The sequence below is a fragment of the Larus michahellis genome, chromosome Z (genome assembly GCF_964199755.1).
Source record: "Larus michahellis chromosome Z, bLarMic1.1, whole genome shotgun sequence".
Lineage (NCBI taxonomy): Eukaryota > Metazoa > Chordata > Aves > Charadriiformes > Laridae > Larus > Larus michahellis.
In genome coordinates this window covers 13,187,658-13,213,030 of record NC_133930.1, presented here as the reverse complement: position 1 = coordinate 13,213,030, position 25,373 = coordinate 13,187,658, and the positions used below count along the sequence as shown (strand labels likewise).

Sequence of the window (25,373 nt, the reverse complement as noted above, 5' to 3'; positions counted from 1 at the left end):
CAGACAGGCTTCCAGGAAAATTTTTCACGAAAGAAAATATGGGCGATAGAAAAAGACTTTCAGAAGGACTGTCAGTAAAACAAAAATGGTAAATGCTAGCAGCCTAAGACTTAGTCCAAAGACAAACTCATAAACCATTTTCTGCAGTCACCAGTCACTGAAATTGGGATTCTAGCCCTCTCTGTTACTCACATGTATCACCGCAGAGTACAGCCTTACTGTTCATGTCCTCTCTAGGGCAGTGCTACAGAACTGGTAGTTCTGCATATGCATTTGTTGCAGAAGGTCTGCTTTTAAAGGGCATCAAGAATCATGAATCAAATGCTTCCTGCACACTGGAAGGCAGGCCAGTGGTATGTCCCTGCCATATATAAATACAGCTTATTGGAGCTTTACAGACAAACCACTTATCTTTACAATGCTGGGTTGTTGACCCTGATATATTTCATCTGGAAAATCCTGGGTTTCAGTGACTTTTTGAAAAATCCTTCAAATACCATGCAAGTATTTTTTCTGTGGCTTAAAAAGCTTTTTTGACTGCTTTCACCTGTTTTCTCAGCAGCCAGAATTTCAGTCTAGAGTTACATGTCTACCCCATGATCTGTGAGGTCCTTAACATTTGTAACTTCATTCTTACATTCCATTAACAGCATTCGAAGTATTTTCTTGCTGCTAAACTCTAACGTACAAAAGTCCTGGCTTCCTCAGATAGGCAGCCTCTCCTAGGAGCACTCATCTAGGCAGGGAGTTGGCCAAACGCTGTGCTGATCCTTCATCTGACATCATCATTGTATGATTGAGGGTGGGGGTGTATCATGGGCACACTGCTTCCAGTTTTGTCCAGCCGGTGTTACTTACTGCACTGAAATACATCTGAGAGTTTTCTTCCCATCTCATTTTCAAGTTTTCTTTCCCCTTCCACTGGTTGCTAAAGGTATCCTGGGCAAAACAACTTCAAATAGACTCATGAAACAGTGCTGTCGCTGTGAGATGGAGCATTTTGAGCCTTTTTTGTGAGTGTTTCTCCTAAACAAACCAAGACTTTCAACAGAAACAAACCAACAGCCTCTTTTAAACCCCCCACAAAAAAAAGAGATGGTATTTCAGGGCTCTGGAGACTTAATCACCGTGTCCACCATATGTCCACCAGTCTTCATCGGTGTACACTGGCTTCGCTTACTTTTTCCCTCAGTTTCAAAGACTTTTCACAACACTCTGGTGCTACTTTAGCTTGCTGCCAAGAAAGTTTTGGCTTCTGTTTTATTATCACGCATTTTAAATCTTGTGCTGCACATGAGGTATACGGGGAAACACAAACCCACAGTGCACATAACGGTTTTTGTCTGGAAGCATCTAGTTGAGGAGATGAAACCCTGAGCTAGACATTTGTGACATTTTAGACATTCTGTGTTCCTTCATCCTGCTGGAAAAACAATAAATGGTCTAGATGGTCACAGTTCTGTCTCCTGGCTTTAATTTCATAGCTTACATAAGCCAGTTCTAATGAATGTCACATAATTAAACGCTGTTGTAATGTTCTTTTCTGTTATGTAAATTGTACCTTCAGAAGAGAACAAAGACTCTTTTTTGAATAGCTTATGATTTAATATAAGGTGAGATGCCACAAGCAACTTTAACAAGCAACCGGGCAGAAAAGCCGTGAATGACATCTGGCTGTTACCCAGGCTAACTATATTTAAGGTTCCAATTGAGTTTTTCCCTTCTGTTTTATGTGAGTTTGGGCCTGTTGGGGAACTTGCATAGTCCCATTGTGGTTTTTCCCCGGACCACAGAAACCCATGTGCTCAAGCTGGAACACCTGAGTATCCCTGGGAGTCTCAACATGAAGGGGACTTCCAGGTTCAAGGGTTCCAGGTTCAAAGCATCCCACAGCTCTGGATTTTCTGAATTGTTCTCATGACCCAGGCCCCTGCTTTTACACTTTAGTCAGACTTTGGTGGTAATCTACTTCTCTTGCCATCAGGCTGACCCCACATTTATTTATTTCATATCTTTTGACAAATTACGTTTATCTGAATCTGATAGCTTCTCAGGGCTTAACTTCCATGTAATAAGTATGAGTCCTTCATTGAACCATATAAATACTTTTTTTTTTCTCAATCAGTGCCAGGATCATCTCATGTACTGGCAGATAGGGGTTATGTTGCTAAAGTGTTTTACATTTCATATTTTTTCTAAAATATGTCTGTGTATCAAGTAAGATTTATACTGGTACCATCACAGGGGCTGAGCTAACGTGAGATAGTGTTTCTGCTGCCACTGCTGTGAAATTAAAATTTCTCTTGGAGTTCCAAACTTTGTTAAAGTGATGAAGTAGCTTCACCTCAGCCTTTTTTTCCCTGTTTTATCTGTGTTTGGTAATTGTGTTTTCTAATTTTCTTTGTTTTGTATATCCTCATCCAGTTCTGAGTTCTCACAGAGGTGAGAGCTTGAAGAGGCCCACCACTTTTCTTCTTGTGAAGTAGGAAAAAATATTGAAGCCTTATCATCTGCTGGCAGACACATTAATCACATCCTTCTCAGTCAGGTTAAGCTGGATCCTTCCTGCATGTGAACTCATGGGAGTCAGCTGTGAGGGCAACAAATACAAATTAGGAAGGGAATATGTCCCTTTCTAGTTATCTTCACGTTGTTCTGTTTACACTTGGTGAATCTGAGATCCATTATAATACACACAGGGGAAAAAAAATCATATGCCTGAATTTTGGGATTTTTACTCAGCTTTGCTGGCTTGCTTCTTCAGTCCCCTTCTGATTACAAGTAAGTCACTGGGGCACTTATGGAAGTTCTGTGGCTTGGAATTTCATTACGTCTGGGTTTCTTCTATGTATTAGGGGATTGATCTTGTCCCTATTCAAATCGGCAGCATAATCTTGGTTCAGGCTGTGGGCACTATGGATAAAAACCAGGATGTAATTTTTCTAGGCTGCTGAGTGTTGGTGGCAGATCAGCTAAAATCTTCTCTCCAGATAGGAGCAATGCAGTGCCAGAAGGATGCAGCCAAGCTGGAGGAGGTTTACAGGAAAGCAACATGGGAGTCAAATGATTTGAAAAACATAGTTTATGGGAAAGGCTGAGAAAAGCAAGTTTTACTCTAGAAAAGAGAAGGTGGAGTGAGTTAGATGACAACTACTTGAAGAGAGTTTCTAAGGGTATATAGCATGCATATACTGAGAGTTCACAGATTGGATGTAGTATTTCATGCATATGCCGGATTGCAAAAATTTCTGTATATTTTGGCCTAAAAGTTACTAAGGTGACAGCCTTTTTGTTAAAGTCTCACCATGAAGTAACCAAACTTGCTGAAGTAAATGAAACTAAACCAGCTGATATAATGAGGTCCTTTTGAGCAACCCTAGCACTCATGTTGGTGTCAGTTTAGTCTATTTAGATTTTGAGGACTGAAACAAGATTTAGAAAATCTGAATTCAATGCCAGCCTTTCTTTCAAGTTCTTCCATCATTTTGGGAAATTTGTTTATTTTCCTTGTGTGTCAGTTCTCTATCTGAAAATAGGAGCTAAAAGAACTTTCTACATCTGTATCTGTTTTGTGTTTAAAATGCTAGGCTTTTTGAGGACAGCAGCTGATTCTGGTGTCGTTTATTTATAGTCCTAGAATAACGGAGCCCTGTTCTTTTGTCAGGTCCCTGAGCTCAGCTGTAAAAAGATAATAAAGATAGATAAGTAAATAATTTGAGAAAATGAATGGCTAATACAGTGCTAGGATAATTTCCTCAGTGGTGCCCTAACCACCGTTCTGTGCAGATGAAATATCAAAATAACTTTGAGAATGATGGCAGTAGTCTAAATATTGTATAGGATTGAGATTGTGGGGAGGGAGCAATATCCTCTCACTGCCAGTGGGGCTCAGTAGAAAACCAACGGGAAGAAAATCAATACAAAATCTGTGGGTACAGGTAGGATCTAATTTTAGATCAGCTACTACAATTAGGAAAACCAGGAAAGCTTTCATGCCTAGAAAGCCCTTCTTTACATCACAAACCTTTGCAAGTCTGAAAGTTTGCTTGTTATTTATATAATTTTTTATTTTGGCTTAGTAAGGGGGTTACCTTGCTCTGCAAACTTTATCTGAGTTATATACGGAGAGCATCATAGTTATGACAGGAAGATGTCAGCAGTCAGCACTACCTGCTTTTTCTTGCACAGTGGTTTCTGAAATGAAATTGGATACCATCTTGCTCGTTATGTCAACACACAGCAAGGGAGGAGATCCAGATATTAAACCGCTGCTCTACATATTTCATTATGAACAATGTAAAAGCTGAAGTGGCTTTATACAAAGTCTGTATCCATCAGGATTGATTCTGAGCAGGTAACAGACTAGCTGGAATTCTGGGATTCTCCTTTCCATAAGCGTATTGTGCTTTGTGTTTAAAAAATGGTGCGTTGAGAAGATAAGTAAGGTGAAACAAAATTTAGAGCACTAAAGTAATCACATTAGCCACATGGCCAGAAAAAGATTTCTGCAGATAGAAGTAAAATTACTTGTATGGCTTATCATGACAGCCCTTATCAGAACAACTGATGGATGTTGCGGCTGGCAGCTTTGTCAGAGGAACTGAGAGCTGATAAGGATTACAAACTTTATGTTCTTGCCTGAGACTCTTTTGTAGAATCTCCCTCTATGTTCTTCATCATGACTCACATCACTTTGAATTCCACCAGTTTTATAACCTTGGTCCTCTGCCTCTAATCACTCTGTTGCCCTTTACGAAAGCATCTTTGTTTGAGAAGCCACAAGCACATCATTGTTGTCAGTCCTAAAATGCCATTTTGGCTCTACTGACAAGTGGGAAAACACTAAACTCCTCATTAAAGTTTTGGATTTCCTTTAGTGTCCCTTGTTTATTTTTTGGATCCCAGTTCTGCAGAGATCCTGTTTACGTGAATGACAGTCACAGTTTTAAAGCTCAGGCTGTGTGGGATTCAGTCCTCGAGCTCCAAGCTCTTTGGGGGCAGGAGCTGCTCTCACTTTTGCGCGCTGCATGGTGCTGTGTATGTGCTGGTGCTATACAGACCAGAGCAATGAAAGCAAGTTTCCCTGTTCCAAAGAATAAACCCTTTTGTAGATTATTTAGTTTCTTTGCATTAGCAAAAGTTTGAATTTCTCCTCCTGTTACTAGAAATTCCTCTAATGTAAAACACAGTTCTTTGTATAACACAAGCCAGGGCAACTAAGGAGGAAGGGGAGGAAAAGGGAGAAAGACATTCATTAGCCGGGATGTGGAAGATGTATAGTTACCTTGCATCCCTCTGAGACTGAGGGAGCGGCTTTTGTTGTCTCTGTCAGGCACAGGATGAAACTGTCACTCAGCAGAGGCACCTCTGCAGCACACAGGGAGATTGTATTAAAATGGCTCAATAATGGTGCCTTGAAAGCCCTACTGACTGGCAGTTTTAAGGCCCACTGCCTTGCTCAGCAAAGCATTTCAGCTTGCTGAGCCTGAACAAATTGCTTTAGCACCTGGCCAGACTGGAGTCTTGGAATAGACCAAAACCAGAAGACAGGTCCTCTGTTGCTGTCCCTCATTGACATGACAGTGGATGATTTTTTTTTTCTGGGTCAGATAGCTCTGTCTCTGATGGAGCCTTTCCAGGGAGTGATATAATGGCAGGGATTATATCTGTCTTTGCTTTGACCTCGGTTTCAGTTCTAACTCATCTTCCATGTACACAACTTATTTACCAAACTTGTGTGCTTTGACTCTCCTAAGCCTGAATTTTAAAATTTCCCATTCCCAAGGGCCAGTGTCTGTGAGGTAGGGAAATGTGCCCTCGCCTCTTCATACTCCATGGATGGAACGGACTAATGCTCGTCTGTTGCAGAAAATCTTGTTTCAGAGATCCACAGATTGCTTTTGCTACAGCTTTTCTCTTCCCTGTTGCTTCTGTGCACATCTATTCAAGAACAGCCTGGATCTGTCAGACCCACCAATATTATTCCCGTTTCATAAGTTGCCAAGCAGGAAAAAGGTCCAGTGTTTGAAATAATTTATTAAGTGCCAGCAGATAGCTGAAAATAAGCAGTGATGTGACACTCTACTGACATGCAGAAGATGAGAAGCAACCATTTGACGGCTCTCTGAGAGAGGCTGGCAGTGGTGATGAGCAGTTATAAATTATCTCTGAAGTCACTCAGTCATCAGCTGGTGGAAAACTGTTGCTTGTCAGTGTCCTTGGCAATCTCACCCCCACATTCCTCCTTTCCCCTCACTAATGACAGATGGTTTTGCTGGTTTCCCATTCCATTCTCCATCACAGCTGCCGGCCTCATTATTCCTTGGCTCAGCCAGACAGCTGCTAACATGGGAGCATGGAGGCGTGAGAGCACCAGCCTCCAGCTCCTTCCTACAAGTCCACGAGTGGCATTTATCAGTCTTGTGTCACTCTGTTAGCAATACGACCCTGGCTCCGCTAACTCTTCTAATTAGGCCATTTCTGTCAGCAAATGCCAGGGAAAGCAAGTGGATGCTGCTGTAAAGACATTCTGGGGGCATTACAGTTCAATGTCCCTCTGAAGTATTTTCTCAGAAAGTGTCTTTGTTTTCCTTTCAGCAAACCCCTGTGAGCTCCACTGTCGCCCCATAGACGGACATTTTTCAGAGAAGATGCTTGATGCAGTCACTGATGGTACTCCTTGCTTTGAAGGGAGGCACAGCCGAGATATCTGTATTAATGGCATGTGTAAGGTATTGGGTATGTTTGCATGTTTCTTTCTCTACAATTTTATTTTATGGATGAAGTTTAAGTTATGAGAAAATGTTTAACAATTTTTTGGAGGATCAAGGCAAAGCACTCCATTTTATCACATTTTTAATGATCATGGAAACAAATTTATAGAAACAGCTTTTCCAAGTAGACATAAGAGTCGTTTCCATCCTTTTTAATGAATCTATTAGAGTGAGTGCTAATTACTTTTGGTACCTTTTAACTCCTCTCTCTTCTTCTTCCATTATTTTAAAACATCAGTTTTAAGAAAATCTGTTTGTTTCTGATGAGATGTAGCTTTAGGGTTGTAATTGATGTCACCACTGTCTGTGGGTTTTTTAATGAAAATGCAGTTTAACATTACACGTTATGTAGCAGTTCTGAACTGACTTCTAATAGGATCAGACGTTTGCTTTTGAGGGCAGTAAAAATTCTCTTAGTTTGCAATAGTAAATTGAATAACGCTGTACAATGAGATAACAGGAAAATACAGAATGTATAGTTCAGTAATGTTCTGTTTACTGAAGAATAAGTATGAAGTTCTCTGCATATTCTGCATGTCGATATTTGGTTTCCAGGATGATGTGTGCATTTGTGGCATTTGAAGGTGTCTTCTGTAATTGCTGCAACACCCACAGTCTTAGCATTGGTTTTAGTGAATTTCTCATAAATAAATTGAGTACTTTATTTGTAGGGGATGAATTTACAACGACGATTTATTTCTTCAAACTGGGCATTTGCATCCTGTACTCACTAGAAGGCTGATAGTTTTTTTTGTTTGTTTTTAACACCTTTGGAAACAGAAGTGCCATGTGGAAACTTGATTAGCTTACCATAGGGAGCTTGAGATTTTACATCCTAAGTCACTGAATCATGTGAAAATGCAACTAGAAGGGACTTCAAGAAATCATCTGTTTCGTCCCTTTACAGAATCATGTTCATTTTTTGACATTTTTACATTCTTTTCTTAAAGATTTCTAGTGATGAAAAGTCCACATTTTTAATAGGTCACTGGTATATCGTCTCTGAAGACTTTGAAGACTCTATTTTAGTAGAATGCCAGTGCCTCAGAAAGCAGCAATAAAAGGTTTGTTTTAAGCTTTCTTTGCAGGACATGAATTTGTGGAAGGGAATTACCAAGATTCTGCTCAAATTTGCAGTCAAGAGATTCTGCTTGACATTGCTGAGAGCCAGGGTGGGCCTTTTGATTATCATGGTGAAAGGCCTAAGTGCCATCTAATTGCAGTTTGTAGATACTAGATATACTTTAATATTAATAGTCTGGGGACTCAAAGCCTTTCTAAAAAATTTCCTCCAAGGCACTGGTGCTATCTTAAACACAGATTTGTCAGCATTTCACATGTTGACTACTGCTTCTGACAAACAGATTTAATTGGAGTCAGAATCCCAGACTGAACAATATAATCATGCAACTGCCACCAAATGAGATGATGAGACCAAATGATGTATAGGTTAGCCAAATAGCTCACATTTCTGAAAGACAATGTGATTTTATCTGAAATAGGTATCCAACGTGACACTTGAGAAGAAGCTTTTTCAAGTATCTCTGTATAATTCACTAGTGTTTTAGTCCAGCTAGTTAATACATACATTACAGGTTACAGTGAATAAATCTGAAAATGCATTTAATGTAATTAGTCTGGTACATCATTCCTGTACTCCAGTAGCAGCATGTTGCTAATGATACGACAAAGGAGTTCACAAACATTAATGGCAACGTCTATTAAAGCCCTGTTCTGGTTTTCAGTACTATATCTCACAAAAGCACTTCACATTTGTTCTGAGTACTAAAATAACGCCTCACTTAAGTCTGAAATTGAGCAAAAAATTAAAATGGTGAGATGTTATACATTAGATCCACTATCCGTATTGCTCATGTGTTTGGTGTGCAGAGTACCTCTTTTTTAACAACAGAGTTCAGAGTTTTCCTAGTGGATATGTCAAACAAAATAGACTCAGATTCAATGTCACTGCTTTCCTAGCCACCTTGGCAAAGCCATACTGTGCATTTGCAAGTGGGTAAGTACAGACTTAGCACTGATTCAGTTGGCCCTTGCAATTTGTTCAATATATGTGTCCTAATTTTTTAGAAGTTCTGCCTATGCCTCAGTGCAGAAGGAAGCCTTACCGGTCAGGTGTTGGTGTGGTATTCCTTTAGAACTTGCCTTATTTCAAAGACAAGCTTCATTTGAGGATCTGGCATGTAAAATAGTTAGGTCCTCTCAGCTTTGTCCGTACACAGAAGAGGAGTTCCCTAAACACATGTAAGGCTGTTAGATCACTCAGTGCTGGAGCCAGCGCCTGCAAAGTGGGATCTCAAAGCTACGTGCCTGCAGTTGCAACCATCTTTTCTTCTAGGTGCTGCTAATAAGGAGATGAGAGATGCGGTTCCCTTAATGCTTTTATTGTATTTGCCTTCCTTCAGTACCTTCTTAGATCCCCTCCTGTCATGATACCCGACTTAGAAACAGCTTTGAGTAGAGGGAGTCAACATGATCTGTCAGTAATTTAATCTAAAATCATCAAGATATACCATGACTAGTTTGCTCTTTCACCATATTCCTCCACGCTCATCCTTTCTTTGAGTGTTACTTTTTCCCCTTTTTTAGAAGATCTTTAAAGCACATATACTGTCTTCCTGTGTTTTAAATTATACATTACAAGTGCACTCTTAATTCTTTCTAGAACAGTCAGTTGCTCCCCCAGTGTTGATTAGCAAAGGTATTGCCACCAGAGTATGTTTGTTGAGCAGTGATACGTACACGACTGAGGAATTTGGTCAAATACAAGCCATGGCATCATCTAAAAGTGAAGGCTTAACGTGGTATGTGCACTGAGAGTGTGCAGACGCTGAGGGTGCAGGTCCTGGGTCTCTGCTGTTTCTAACAAGCATTCATCTCTTGCACAGAATTTTAATAGGCTTAAATGACCTTCGATCATGCAAATCTGTGAGCTGTTCTCTGTGGTAATTCACAACTGTTGCGTTGAGAGACTAACATTGTATTGGAGAAGTACACAGCTGTGTAGTACTAGGGAGGAAGGTGTTTTTTTCCCTTGCTGAAAAGCAGATTACACATTTCTTTTTTTTTTTTGTAGTAGCTTTTCTACCTCTCACTACCTATGGTTCAATCTCCTCCTCAGACTGCTACCCCAACAGGACATTGATTCAGACCCATCTAGGCAAATTATAAGAGAAACAGGCAAATCGGGACACGTTTCTCCCCATTCAAGCCAACGTCATGGCCAACGTGACATGACCGTAATTTCTTTATTTGGAGGGCAGCTGGGGAGACAAACAGAAGGAAGAGCTTAACAGCACAATGTAGCATCCACGTAACTTTGGTATTCAGGCAGTACGTCCAGGCTGTACCCTTCAGTGACAGCAAGGTCTTTTTGTATCCGCCCCCTGCTGCCAATCTGACACAAAAGTCTCTCCCTCTGGAAGTGACAAAAGGGTAATATTGCTGGCTGTGTTCCCTTTAGTCACTGAGCAGCAGGAAATAAATTGTTTCTCCTTCCTGTAATGCAGTTCAGGTCATTATTTCTGCCTCCGCACTGTGTACTGGGACCAGAAATAAAGCTCGTCTCAGGTGCGTCAGAAAGGCTGTTGGTGAATGGGGCAACGGCAAAGGGCTGTGTGGAGGGATGCTGATTTGCGCTGCACGTGCCATGGCACACACTGGTTGTGCTGTCGCACAGCAGCTTTCGCTGGCAGAGGGTGCACAAGGACGTAGGAGTGCAAAAGATGCTACTGATTTTTTTTTCTTGTTTTGTAACCTGCATTTAGTCTCCAGATCCCTTTTAAGAGGCAATTTGGGAGAAATTTGTGGCATGTTATTTAAGGCGGTTTTAGAAAATATGGCTAGTGCGTATCTAGAAGAATCAGAAGAATGAGGAAAGCAATGAGGAGGAAGCATCTAGAAATGAATCTAATGGATGACAAAAGTAGTGTGATATTCACTGGACCGGGAAAGTAAAACATGGCCTGGAAATTAAAGCTCATGTAAGTGTACTTAGAATGAATGACTGCTGGTGCTGTTTATTCTGACACCTGAGAATATATACTTTGTGGGGGTCATTAATGGTCTTTGCATAAAGGTCATTGCAACACCAGCAGCACCCCAGAGCTAGGGAATGAGATGAAGGCTTTATTGACTGAGACACGGTGAATTGCCTGCCCTGCCACAGTTGTCTGCGGTGCCTCATTCTTGGGCACCCCTGCACCCCACCCTGCCGCATGGATAGGTAAGGCTGTGATGTCTGATCAGACACAAACGATGTTTCAAATACCAGAGGAAAGGCAAAATACAAGCTTCTGTTGTTACCGGAAAGGACAAAGGGATTCCCTTCGTGTCATAGTGATGTCATATTTTGATGCCACGGATGTGTTGCTAAAGAAAATGTGTGGCCAAATGGGAAAGATCTGAGCTGACCCTGACTGAGCTGGTACAGAGTACAGCCCATGCAGTGACGCTAATTGGCACCCCAAAGGCAGGAAATTGATGATACCATGGTGCTGGCTACCAGACTAATTTGCTAATGCCAGTGCAGCAGTTCAGGACTAATTTGTTCAGCATTTGGGGATTTTTACACTACACAGTACTCAGAAGGGAAATATGCTCAGTGATGTTCATTTCAAAATGTCTATTTGACAGCCTGAACTAGATAAATTATTTCTGGGTGCAACCACCCAAACAAGCATGAACAGTAAATAAAGATGAACAGGAACGTTTTCAAGAACATGCATTTTCTACCAGAAAATGCTAAGTTGGCAAAAGTGGTACAATTTGAAGACAAGTAATTGTTTTAAAGAAGTTCAAAAGAGGAGATCCAGAACACTCATTAGTGATATTATATGATAGCAAAACGTTAAGTGCAAGGGTTCCCTTTCCAGATTTTCTCCAACTTTCTGTTGAATAGTGAGTATGTGGATGGAATACAAAATAAATGTCAATTTTCAGGACTCTCCAGAGAGCCTGGTTACTCCTCTGGTCTAATAGTAAACCTGATAACAATGACTCTAAAAACTGTTTGTAAATGATTAACAAACATACTGATAGTATAGTAAATATACTGCAGAATGCATCACTTTAAGAAAATAGCCACACACCTACTTCTTTAAATTCTTAGGAATTGATAAACTGCAGTGCATCTGTAGAAAGCAGGTGATGAGTCAGATCTGAACTTGGCAAGATAAATAAGCATCCTGCACTTAATCGCAGTGGCGTCTGTGTACTTTGAATATTTCATTAAATCCATCCTTGGTTGAATAGTGACATGCTTGGGGTAAAAAATGTAGTCACCTTCTTAACATGTGCTTATCTCTGTAACGTTTTGTACTGCTCATAAATGTGATCCTTGGTGCCGAGATGTGTCAGGGTGAAAGACTTTACAAAAACTTCCCTTTTCTGAAAGTAGCCTTCACTGAGAGAGAAGCTAAGGCTGCTGCAGAACTTTTTGGCCATTGTTTTTCAGAGCAGGCTAAGTGTTGGCCATGAATTGATGGATGAGTCTTTTTTGAATCCTCTGTAGAAATGCATTCGACGTAGTTTAACACCTTTTGTAACTTGAGACCTTTCCTTGCTTCCATTTCTGCAGCTTCTCTAGCTATTCGTTAAATGGCTGGCGCATAGAGGCAAAGTTAAGATGTTTCTTGAGCTGAAAATGACAGAAAAATATTAGAAAATGCAGGAGCCTTTATACCTAGAGTAGTCTAATAGATGGATTTTCCTGTCAGAAGCTTACAGAAGATTACCGTAGCTGAGCTAAATGTATTTTACGTTTTACTGAACCTGATGTATTTTACCTTTTAGTGGTGGTAAAATAAAATCAGAATCAAAAGAGGGGATACCCAGATTTTCATACATCAAGAGGGTGTTAGAGAAATTGGCAGGTATCTCGCTTGAAAGTTTATTTTGAGAATAATCAGATGAGAAAAACTTTACATACCACCAGAATTATGGCTATTTGTCTAAATCACAGGCCTCCGGATATCTTAGATACTATTAACAACAATGAAGTGTTGAACATCAGGTTGTGTTCTGAAACCTTGCTAGTTTTTAAGGAGAGGCAAAAAACACACCAAAACCAAATGAAGATTTTGTTGAAGTTAAAAAGCATTAATGCACAGAATTTTTGGTTTGGGCAAGGGAGAAGTTTTGTCCTGACTCAGTATGAATAAATTTTTCTCTCACTTTCTCCCTGTAGCAAGCATGAACTGGAAAATCAGTTTTTACTAGAATTCTTTTTTCCCCCATCCCGGCAAGCTGAAGAAGCAGCTGTCAGGTGTATAAAAATTGATGCCTGATGAAGAGCTTCTCTTTGCCCAGAGGTTTGACTGCATTAGAGGTTCTGCACTGTCCGACAGCCACAAAAAGCTGACACAGAGATTTCAGTTCTGATACTGCATTGTATTCGTGGGAATCCATGGATCCTTCTATGACATAAGAAAGCAGACACAAATCCTAGATGTATTGGCCAATCCTGGATTTTGAGTCCATTTGGGTGGCACATTTCCATCTGAAGTAGCTGGTCACTTCTGTATGTTTCGTGACATGCTGGTGGTGGTTGCTTGTTTGCTTGTTTCTCACCTTGCAATGCACATGAGTTTGACCTAGATATAACAATCTCTCCTATTAGTTTGTTTATGTAGGATATATACTCTTCCACAAAATTGATTCTCCCCCTTCTTAGAAGAGCGGGGTACACTGAAGACAGCGATATGTGAGCTGTGAGTATTTTATTGTGGAAGCCACATTTATTCTGAAACTGTTTTTCCTTCTAGGCTGTTGGCTGTGATTATGAGATAAATTCCAATGCAACTGAAGACCAGTGTGGAGTTTGCCTGGGAGACGGCTCTGCTTGTCGTACAGTGAAGATGACGTTTAATCAAAGTGAAGGATTTGGTAAAATGGGTCCTTTTTTAAACTCTTCAGTTGCAGAAGTAATTTCTCTACATAAAAAGGATTAAGTGCTTCTCATTGCAAACTGAGTGATTGATCTGCGTAGGAAATTGTAAATGGATGTTTCGCAGTGAATCATGCTTCTGCCAGAAAAGATCTGTGGTCTGTGCTTTTTAAGTTCACCTTATCTAATAAAAATTATGTCAGAGACCAACAGGCCCTGCACAAGTTACTCAGGAATAATAAAACCAAAAACAGCAAGTGCATTTAAAAAACGAATGTAATTTACCATCTTGGAAAATCTGGACCAAATCTCTGAACAGTGTAAAGCACCAAGAAAATCCTGGAGTGATTGTTTTGGGGATTCATTTCTGAGTGTCTTCAATCTGATACCATTGGTTCTGGTGACCATGTGCCACCTCTTGTCCATGCAGAACTTCGCACTTCTGGTTGCTCTAGAATTTTCTGCAGGATGCCTACAGCTTGAAAGGGGAGAAGAGTAACTCCCTGCAGGGTTAAGGTGGTCTGAATGAGCCCTTCAAGGACTGAGCCTTTCTTCACTGAGGGCAGTGAGACATTCAGGCTTTAAGTTGCCTTGTGTGGGACGAATGGGAGCCAGAGAGTCTAGACAGGGAGTGGGAGACTAAAACTTAATGAGAACCACAGCAGTGAGCTGGACATGGAAGAGACAGCCAGGATGAGCTTTGAATGGGAAACCATGCCAGGAGGGAGAGAGGTGCGAAGATGGGGCACTGAGGAGTGTGCCGAGAGGGAGGTCTGCGGCTGAAGAAAGAGGCTGGTGCGGCGATGAGAAGTCTTAAGAGCAATAATTGGTACCGTGCTAGTGAGGAGGGAGAAACTGCCATGAAGCATGGCTTTAACTGGCTTTTGGCTTTGTGAGTTTTTTAAAAAGAGTAACTCTGTTGTGCACAAATATGATTCGTGCTAATAACTTAGAACTGGTTTGATACATTTTTTCAAAGTTGGGGGGAAAAGCACTTTTCATATTTCAGGTTTTTTTCTGTACTGTGTACTTGGATTTGCGTTCCTCCCCTCTGGATCCCACAGGTGAACTGTGAAGATGCCTGCAATCATGCAGCAGTGCTGGTTGTGTACATGCGTGAGACTTACAAAGCCAAATTTAGAGCTCCCTCTCCTCCAATGCTACAGTAGTCCTCCAGCCTCTGATCTTTTGCTTCTGCTACTCTAAACTTCACTCTGCCTTTGACTGTGTATGGATTTTCCAAGGCTGCAGATGATGTGAAGTTTATTTTCAAATAACAGTTTTACTAAAAAAGTCCAGTACTGTAACGCGCAGGAGGATAAGTGCCTCTTATCCTCTTATTCTGTTTAAATTCATTTTGTGTTTCATCTTCACTTGGTTTTTCCTTTCCCGAAGATTCAATAAGCTTCATTGACAGATAATGCAGAGGGATACTCAGTGTTAAGTAAAATTACTTCATCGCTTTTCTTAGATTCAGTAAAAAATGCATTGATTCTGCAGATTCTTTCCCTTCTACAGACGTTGACTCCATTGCAGACAAACTAAGGAAAAGTGTCAGGAAAGGCAGAGGTTGGTGAGCTCCTCAGCTTTTAAGACAACGTGTGGGTCTCGCTGGTGTTCACAGGTGTTAAACTGAGAATAGGAAAGTGGTTTTGTTCACAATATTTGGCTTCTTGTTGTCTCTGACGGGTGCTGTGGTATTCTGTCTTGCAGTACAGATTTATGGAAGAGTGGCTACTGAACAGTTTATGTAAACACAAAGACTTCAGGCTCATAAATTATGTATAGGTAACAAAACTGGACCAAAACTTGCTGGCAGGAAGATTTCAAGAGTTTTTTCTATGATTAATGGCACAGAGAAATATAAAATCAAAGCTACTATATTTTGATTTAAAGCTTTATTCAGACCCTCAGTGCAGCAGGGCCTTTCTTGGGTCTGGTGTTGCAGCAACGTGTATTCTGTCTGCAAGTTGACTAAGTTGCCAGGTCAGATTAATGAAACACTAGGAAAGAGTTTTAATAATTCAGCCTTTCACTGCAGTGATCGGTTTTACCTGAAGTCTTACTGCCTCATGTTCAGAAAGAAAAGTTTTAAAATCTGTATTATTACTTAGATTTTCTTTAAAATTCTTTGTCTTTCTTGTGGATGCAAAATGGGAGTAGCGGTCCAGGGGCTCCCAATACAGTTGCAGGAATGGCAGCATCATCTGTGTAATGGATTCAGTTGGAGTTTCATGATGGAAAACAAATAAGACGTCTGATGTGCGCACATGGTCTCAGCTGTTGACATGAATATGAGCGAGTACTTGGGTCTGCTCCTTGTTAGCAAGTACCTGGTCTGCACCTGTCATTTTCAGGAGATTCACTGGAAAGTCATTTAAGTTCCGTCAGATGAACTCTTATGGCAGAGAGCTTGCAACATGAGCAGGGCATTGAAAAACAAGGTCTAGGCCTGGACAAAGAAGTCACAAGCTCTCCCTTTTTTAAGGTAGAAGAGCCTGCTTTTATTTTGAGGTGGAGTATTTAAAAGTGGAAATCCCTGTTCTTATTCATGTTGTTGATGACTGCAAAGGAATATGACATTTGCAGGTTGTGCAGGCTCATTTGGGAGGAGAATAAATTGTGCTGCTGGATGAGAAGTGCTGGGGTAGGACAAAGAGTGTGGCAAGTGAAGGGAGAGTGGGATAAATGGGTAACAAAAAAGGAGAATGATCTTGTAAGGGGCAGACAAAGGGATCTGCTTGGGAAGGAGTGGCTAGGAAGCAAGTGGTGGTCAGAAGGATGGGTAATTGTCCTGTCTTCACCCTTTTGTGTTGTAGGGGGAAATGAATTTTCCAACTTTCAGTAGCAAGGGGAAAATGCATTTAAATTTATGAAAAATAGGAAATGAGGGATTGTACAGTAGGGGTGGAGGTGTTTTATTCTGCCAGTCAGAAGGAAAGTTTAGGTGTATGTCACTCCTGTGAAGGGCTGAATTTTAGCAAGGTGATGGGCAAACAAGGAAACTGGCTGTACTCACCTGAACCTGGAGGTTTAGCCTGGTCCAGTTATCTGCTGACCAGCTTGGTTGGGACTGAATGGCCATGGTCTCTCTGCTACCCCTGTTTCCTTTCCATGCAGCCAAAGTGCAGACAGAGATGTGGTACGTGCTGGGACCTAGCCCTGAGATGGAAACTGGACACAGCCATGATGCAAGTACTGGTCTGAGAGACTGGAAGGTCTCCTGGATCATCACCTGGGAGACTGTCTCTGGACTATAATTTTTTTCCCATTATCATCACACACTGCAGTGCTCCCTCTATTCCATGGGAAGGCTGTGTGCAACCATACCTTGACTTGCAAACCCAATATGCCACTGGGAACCTGTGCAGTTTTCCACATAATATTCTTCTGGTAGTGCCTAGAGCCTGGATTAGAGAAAAACTGTGCCTCAGGAATGTGTATTTTTAAGAGAGAGCAGCTCGCAGATACAACCAACTGGAGAGCAGGATGAGAGCTGTTGTGATAAGGAGAAATAGCCAAATCTGATTATCATCCGATCTGCAATACTGTGCTAACCACCTGAGTGAAATTACTCCTCTCTCACAGCAATGGGAAAAGAGAAACAAGCTCTTCAGTCCTGGTAGAGCTGTGCCTACAACAAGGGTTGCATGAATTATTCACATTGTACTCTCGTCCGTGTAAGGAGCATATAGATTTAATTTTAATTAAAAAGGGAAAGATTAATAACATCTGAGAGTTGCCATTTCACGGGTGTGTGGTAGCACCCGCAATATGGATGCTCCGGGATTTAATGAGCCCGGCATCTAGGTTAGGTAGCTGACATTTTGACTGTTATTGAATCTCAGATCTCTAGATCCTTATCAGATGAAACTATATAACCAGGAACAACTATATAAACACCATCCGCATCATTTTTAAACAAAAATTTATTATGTTGAGTGACAAACTCAAAAGCTTGCTGCTGATTAGCTTTGCTTTCAAAAGCAGATAACATCCATTGGGGATTAGCATGAGGTTGTGGGAAATCAGGAGGTAGTTTAGCTAGTAAAAAAAGAGAGGGCCGGGGAGAAAGAAGCGTGGTACATTGACCAAATGGCAACGCCTATCACCAGACAGTTGCAATAAATTTAAAATCAGGTTTATGAGCAACAGCAGGTGATTCAGACAAAAATAATTATGCAAAACCTTGAGAGGATACAAATTTTTATCTTAAAACAGAAAGAAAATTATGTTTTGCTTTTCATATAATTTGTGTTTTGAATAAATGTTATTCTAATTACATCTGAAAAAAAACTACTGGAAAAGGGCACCAACATTGCAAAGCCAAGCTGTCAGGACGTGACACAATTAAGATTTTCCACGCTGTGTTAATTTGGCCCATTTGTGAGTATGCCTTCTGATCAAGTCTTTAGTTACACAATCCCACACTGTGTTCATAACACGTCTCCTCTGCATTGAATGAATAGAACGTTTGGGAGAATCATTAGACCTTGGTTACTTGTAATAGACCTAGAGCGCTGGTTTCCTATAATAGAAGTTATTCCGTAATCCTCCACTTTTATTATTCCCTTCACTTATTAAAGACTGAAAAGTTTGGATTTCCGCATTCAGTCTAGTAAACTAGCAAAGGTGACATCCAGAAAACTCTCCCTTTTGAACATTAATTATTAATGGGGAAAAAAGATATATAATTATGTATTATTAATATAATTAGCAGGGGCCTGAAGTAGACTGATCCTTTTTTGTACCATAACCAACTTATGACATTAGAACCAATACTGAGAGCAGCAAAGAAAATTCAGATGTTAAAGACTCTGGGGCACTTATTTATGACAGCAGGTTGTTGTACAGCATATAAGTACTTCTGGTAGGTGGAGGGCATTGGTACTGAAGATCACTTAGTATGCCCAGTGTGGTTTCTCTCACTCATGTGAGTGAGTAATCAAAGCTGATAAGCTTGTTCCACAAGAAGGGTGAATGGGATGCGAGTCTCAGAATTTAATTCATGACCTCAGCGGTGTGTGATGAGAACTTGGGAACCACATATGTTCCAATCTTGAAGTAAACCATCACAAACTGCAGCTCACACTCCAGGGCACCATCCCTGTCATCCGTCCAATTTTTAAAGCCCAGCCAGGAGCAATAGCAAGGAAGCTGTCTGAGTTTGTGTTCTAATTTTCTATGTGAACTTCCTATTTTTACAGTTCAGTAGCAATAGCAGGTCCCTGTAAGGTGGGAAGCACAGAGCCTGATGTCTTGTATTGCGTGTGGTGCAAACAAAATTCTGTAATAGGTGTTCTGGGTTCATTCTTAACACGCATACCAAAAATCTCTTTTTGCAGATAACTCTGTATATGAAGAGCTGTTGGACTTCCTTGTGAAAATCAGTAGTTTATAAAAATGTGTTCAACTTATCATAGTAAATTAGAAGCATTTCAATAATATTCAGTTTTTCGTAGCCAGCCTATCTATGGGAAACAGCCATGGAGAAGTTAAATGACTTAAGAGAAGGTACATGGAATTATGTATATACCTGTATGTTGGTGACAGATGAAAACATTCATTGCAAATTGAAAAAACCTTTCCCACAATAGACTGTTAACTTGCTGGGACTCCCTGGTCTTTCTCCAGATTACTCACATTGCAGTATGCCACAGCCCTTGGGTATGATTATGGAGATGTTGAGGCTCATCTGTGGAGCAGATTTCCCCTGGTGCAGCCCCATATCCCTTCTAAATGCCACTGTTATTGCCTAAACACAGGGCATATTCGTATTTCCCAACCGATCCTGGAAAACCTGGCTTGGAAAGTCGCACTGTTAACTAACCGAAATACAAGCTCTGTGATAGCACATTTGTGTGTATCTTCAAGCAAAGCTGATATTTTAATAATCTCATACATAAGTAAAATGCAATGAAATTTTTTTTCTTCACCACTATGTACCTTTCTTTTCTCTTAGGGTACGTTGATATTGGGCTAATTCCAAAAGGTGCGAGGGGAATCAAAGTTATGGAAGTTGCAGAAGCAGGAAATTTCCTTGCAGTGCGAAGCAAAGACCCAGAAAAATATTACCTGAACGGAGGCTTTATCATCCAGTGGAACGGTGAATACAAAGTGGCAGGCACGATATTTCAGTATGACAGAACAGGGGATCTAGAAAATCTGACTGCTCCAGGACCCACCAATGAATCAATATGGATTCAGGTAAATAGGAGATCGCTAGCAGAACCTGTTGGGTTTGAATGGCAGCAGAATGTGCTGGGCCTTTGAAACTGAGGCTGGAAAAATACTTATATTTGTACATAGATCACTCTATTAGCATGCTGCCTTACAAAAAAAAATCAGTTGATTTTTTTGGAGAGAAATAAACACCTTGTGTGAGGGGGTTGTTCATCCTGCTTAAACACAGATGTCCAGTGTCATAGTCTGATGATTACTAAAGGCTGGTATTATCCAGTACTGACACTATGACAGGGATCCTGACACCTGTATTTGGTCAGGCCTTTGCCCAAACTTCCCTGTCTCTTGTGCCACCTTAGACCAACACGTGGCTGTGATGTGAAACGGAGCCAGATGAAAAGTAACTATTCATCACAAAAAGGGAGCTGATGTCAGGCTGTGAACAAGCAGTGAGAGCTAGGGAAGGCTGACAGCAGTGACTGCTCACACTGAGCAAGAAAACGTAGCATTAGGTTGATGGATTAATAGCTTGTGGTAGGTGAAATGGATCCGTTTAGCATCCACTGAGGTTGCTCCCTTTCTTTTATGTTACTTTATGTTACTTTAACAGCTTCTGTTAAGTCTGCAAAAATAGTTTTAAATTGCCCCTTTGTTCTCTGAATGTATGTTTCCTGGCTTGTTTACTTGTGTATGCAGCATGCAATTAAAAAAAGTATTAAAGGTGTGAGCTTTTTTATTAGTATTAAAAAGTATAAAAATATAAAAAGTATAAAAAAAGTATTAAAGGTGGGAGCTGCTTTCACACTTTGAAAGTCTGGTGAAGAGGCACATATAGGTGCTCAGTGTTTACTGTCAGTAACAAGGTCAAGGACACAATTAGGAGAAATAGTAGAAGTCTTTTTGCTGAAGTCTTATCTCTTGATGATGTTTTTCTTTTCTCCCTCTCATCAGCCAAATACTAAGTTTCTTTAGTGGCTCTTCTCAATTGGAATTTTCTTTCTTACTCCAGAAATACTGAAAAATAATACTAAAGCAGTGTCTGAATAAAGTCTGTAATTTTCTGATCTGCTGGTTGTTTTGTAACATCTGTTTCAGAAGGGTAGGGAAATTATAATTTATAATGGTGATAGGCAATGGCTCTTAATCAGCAGCACATTTGGCAGTGCCTTGGATGGACTTTGCATTATCTTTTCTTACAGTGAATAGGATACCGATTATGCTGACCTGCTTACTCCCACCTGTGCTTCCAGAAGTGCATGGCAAACAGCTGTGTCTTAGAAAGATACACGTATGCCACTGTTAACGCACAAATGGAAGTTTTGCCAGTCTGCTTTTCTGAAGTGGTAGTAGGCTCCAAAATGTGCTACTTTAAACCTTGTTGATTTTTCTGTTCTCACACTTTGAAAGCTTTGGCCCAGTAGGTTATTAAAATCATAAGTAATTAAATAAACCACACTCATTGTCCAGCTACTTTTTCAAGAAACTAACCCTGGAGTCAAGTATGAATATACCATACGTAAAGAAGAAAGTCATGAGAATGAGATTGGAGAGCCAGAGTATTTTTGGCAGTATGGAGACTGGACAGCCTGCAGTGTTACCTGTGGAAAAGGTAATTCCTCACTTCCTTTTTCTATTACTGTTCTTCTGCGCTACTGGCAAATCTCATCCTTCAGTTATCCAGACAGTGTTCTCAAAGAGGTAAGGTTCTTTAATCTGCATTTGTCAGGAAATCAAATCACACGGTTACAGTTATGTATTTTGACTTTAAAATAAAATGCTATTAAATCACTTAAGGCAACTAGGTTTCTCTAGCTCATGCCCTAAAATTCTCAACCTCTGTGAACCAAAATGAAAAACTACAGTTTTCTTTTCCTCTAATTTGTTGTCAATATTGTTCACAATAACCCTGCTTCCCAGCAATACTCATAAAAGTCTTACTCTTGTTTCCCTACCAACTCTTTCCAGTATGTTCGCTACAAAAAATATTGTTTCTGCCCTGCCTCGATAAGCAACAGTGCTTTTTGTGCATCTCTCAATAGTTACTTTATTTAAATCAGTCTTGAGAACTTCTATGTCTTTGCCACTCTCAGCACAATGGCTTGGGAGCAGCTGCAGTTATATTGTAGTTCTGTGCAGCATATTAAACCAGACAAGCAGAATGACGACCCTGAAGGAGGATCTAACAACAGGTCTAGAAGTTTACCTTTGGTAACACACAGAAAAAGCTAGTGGGAAAACTTTCTTTAAAGTAGTTAACAGATCAATGAGATGAAGTTAATGCTCTCAGTAAACCAACAATAATGATAAAAAGACTGAAGGTTTCTTCACAAAAGTAAAGGTTTTTATCCATCCTTTGTGGGAATAATTTTTAAAATATGATAAAAATGTTGTGTGTGAAAGGAAGTCTGCACTTAGGGGGAAGAGATTGCAGCCTTCCCATGTGAATCAGTTCCTGCATTTCACTGGACAGAAGTCCTGGCGATAGGACACAAACCTTGTTCTTTGACCACTTGTGTGAAAACTGTACAGAGCAGTAGAAGATCAATGTTAACGCCACTGGACAAGCAACATGAAATAAGCCTTTTCTCTTTCTAATGCTAGGGTATTTTTTATGTTTTTTGATAATTATTGCTTTAACTACTTTCCAGAAGGGAAGGAAAAGACAAACAAATGTAACAAATCCAATTGGTAGTCTAGAAGCAGTGGTGATCACAGGAGTAAAATTTTTTTCATCTTTCCTGTCAGGGAAGACACTAAAATAGTGCATTTTCAGTGGTTTGAACAAAAGGCATTGTATAACCTTAATTTTAGAAGATTAAAAGAAGAATTTTTCAATAGTATGAATTACCCCATCCCAATAATATTCCTATATTATATTAAAAAAAGAAAAAAAAATATATATATATAATGGACGTGTTATAGACATGTTTCTACATCCATACATATATATATATATATGTATATATGTTTGTGCAAATATTTGTGTGGTTTGGTTTTTTTGACAAGAGTTTCTCAGCACAAGGCACCATGTGCTTTCTGGTTAGCAAACCTCAAAGCGTTATCTTTAAATAGTACCCAAAACAAGTGTTTTGCTTGATTGCATGCTGTATGTTTTAGTTCTGATACCTGGTTGTGACAATTGGTATGATGACAGAAAGGGGGGCAAGGGGGAAGTGTTATGAGGCTGTTTATTATGTTGTTTTGGGGTTTTTTACATCAGCTGCACTTTTCCCAGAACTGTTTCTCAGTAAGTAAATTATAACCCTGTGTACTACCTCCTGGCTAAAGAACTGTGTGACTTCGCTTTGATTTCTAACTGCCACATGGATTACTTAAATAGAGGACTGCAGGATATGGTTTTTTTTTCAGGTTTTATTTAATAAGTGGCTTCCCCTGTTTACTGTCTTTGAGCTCTTAATAAATATTTCTTGAGCTCATTGGCTTTTTCTTTGCATAAGTAGAAATTATATTTTGGGCCATATTGTGGATTTACTGCCGTGAGTTTGCAGGGGGACCAAGAGGTGCATCACAGTTCAAAAAGGGCACAGAAACCTTCCCAGTTCCCTCCATTCCTTCCTGGGCAGGAGAAAAGAAATGAATAGACCCTTTGCTCTCCTTCCTCTGAGATACACACATCTATAAAAACAGCCGAACAGGTTTAAAGGAGGATGTAATCAGGGCATTGTTGCTTATCCCTGCCCAAAAAAGGGAAACCCTGCCACAGAGCTTCAATACATCATTTGAGGCAGGGGAGCTCTGATACTACAGTCTGTCTGCAGTCTTCTGCAGGTACGGGATGCTTAATCTGGTTGTGCTCTGGTTGTCTGAATGTGGACCAGCTGTGCTGTTGTTACACCAGCTTGGCATTGCACGTGAGCTAGCTGGCCCTCCTGAGCACCACGCCGGTGCAGTAATATAGCAGGTTTGTGCCCGGATGATCAGAACAGAAACACATCAGCAGAAATACCTGGAGCTTTACTGCATAAGAAAAAAAAGACATAGCAGAAGGGAAGGTGTATTTGGAAAATGTTAGCTCTCCATCATTATGGAAATTTGGAAACTCTAAAGTATTGCTACATTTATCAGGGAATATGGGAATGGTAGTGATTGTTGACCTAGAATCAGAAAGCCTCACACATTCATGTGTTATTGTGGTTTGATCCCCCTGAGTTCAGTTCAGGACCGGGAGGGAAAATAAAGGCAGAACTGAATGTCCCCAATGTTGCTGGATTAAGCAACAGCCTTCTCTTGTTTCCGCAGCCTTCTCATCATTCATTGGCTTTGAATGATGAGATGATTTTATCTGGATGTACACTCTGCTTAGATTAAGAATTCCTTGCTGTGGGCAGCAACAGACCTGTTGTGCCCAATCTCAGGAGCTGAAGTGTTTTGAAAGGTTTGTAAGATTAAGCACACTGAAGTAGGCAAGATCATCTTCTGCTATCAGTGTGCTGCATGGGAAGTCTTACTGTAGACAAGCCTCCAGTGGGGGTCAAGGAGATAAGAAAAGTTGCATTGAGTTAGACTAAAGGTCTAAAATAACTTTCCAGGAATTTTTAAGTTATCAATTGGTAAATAAGAAACCAATAGTAGTTTTTCAGGATAAAAGGGAGGGCCATGAAAGGTGAACTATTGAACCAACTTTGATGGCCACAGCCAGTAGGAGAAATTGATCCTTACCTGGAATTTTGTTGTCTTGGCAAACATGGACCTGCCTAAAGATTCAGCACAGGGCTTCTCATCACAACTGGTCAATAAGGTAGCAGTAAATCCAAGGGCAATTTGGCCTTTTGTAGCCTCAGAGATCAGGACAATGCAAACAAATGCTTTCTGGAGCCAAGAGAGAGAAGCTGAGTTAGGCAGTGACAAACGGGGCTACAGGCACAGGAATGGGCTGATGCAGGAAAACGTTGTCTGTCCTAGGGAAAAAATATGGGTTTATCCCTATGATACAGCTCCTTCTCCAAGGCAGACATACCTGGAAGAAATCCCAATGATGAATAATGTCTTGTAGCGTGAAGCTGTCCCTTCTCAGAATTAACCCAGGGCAGCTCCCTAAAGGTATTTTCCAAAAGATTCATGGCCTCCAGGTAGCACCACGCTGTGCCCTAACCCATATCCTTCCCCAGCTCCATTACAGCTGAGAAAGAGAAGATGCAAACGTGCTCATGTTTTCCTTCATTTCTTTCATGTGCCCCTGTGTTTTGTAGTCTTGAAGAGTGGGTCTGGCCAGTCTACAGTAACACCATTTAACAGGGAAAAAAATATTGTGTGAAAAATCATAGAATCATGTCGGTTGGGAAAGACCTTTAACATCGTCAAGTCCAACCGTTAACCTAACACTGCCAAGTCCAACACTAAACCGTGTCTACATGGTTTAGTCTACCTGTCTACATAACCACTATGTCTACACGTCTTTTAAGTACCTCCAGGGTATTTTCTGTAGCAAACACACGTAATACTGCATGCAGGGAAAAGAACACACTGCAACACCTGATAGCCATTAGGAATGT

General features: G+C 40.5%; 1 protein-coding gene across 2 annotated transcripts in view; it reads left to right on the top strand.

The window, feature by feature from the left end:
- Positions 1 to 25,373, top strand: part of ADAMTS12 (ADAM metallopeptidase with thrombospondin type 1 motif 12) — a 167,624-nt gene that overhangs the window by 104,752 nt on the left and 37,499 nt on the right. For both annotated transcript variants that reach the window (XM_074569924.1, XM_074569923.1), the window contains exons 13-16: positions 6,598 to 6,731; positions 13,556 to 13,676; positions 19,640 to 19,884; positions 21,328 to 21,469. In XM_074569924.1, the coding sequence (XP_074426025.1) occupies positions 6,598 to 6,731; positions 13,556 to 13,676; positions 19,640 to 19,884; positions 21,328 to 21,469 (642 nt within the window). The remainder of the gene's footprint in view (positions 1 to 6,597; positions 6,732 to 13,555; positions 13,677 to 19,639; positions 19,885 to 21,327; positions 21,470 to 25,373) is intronic.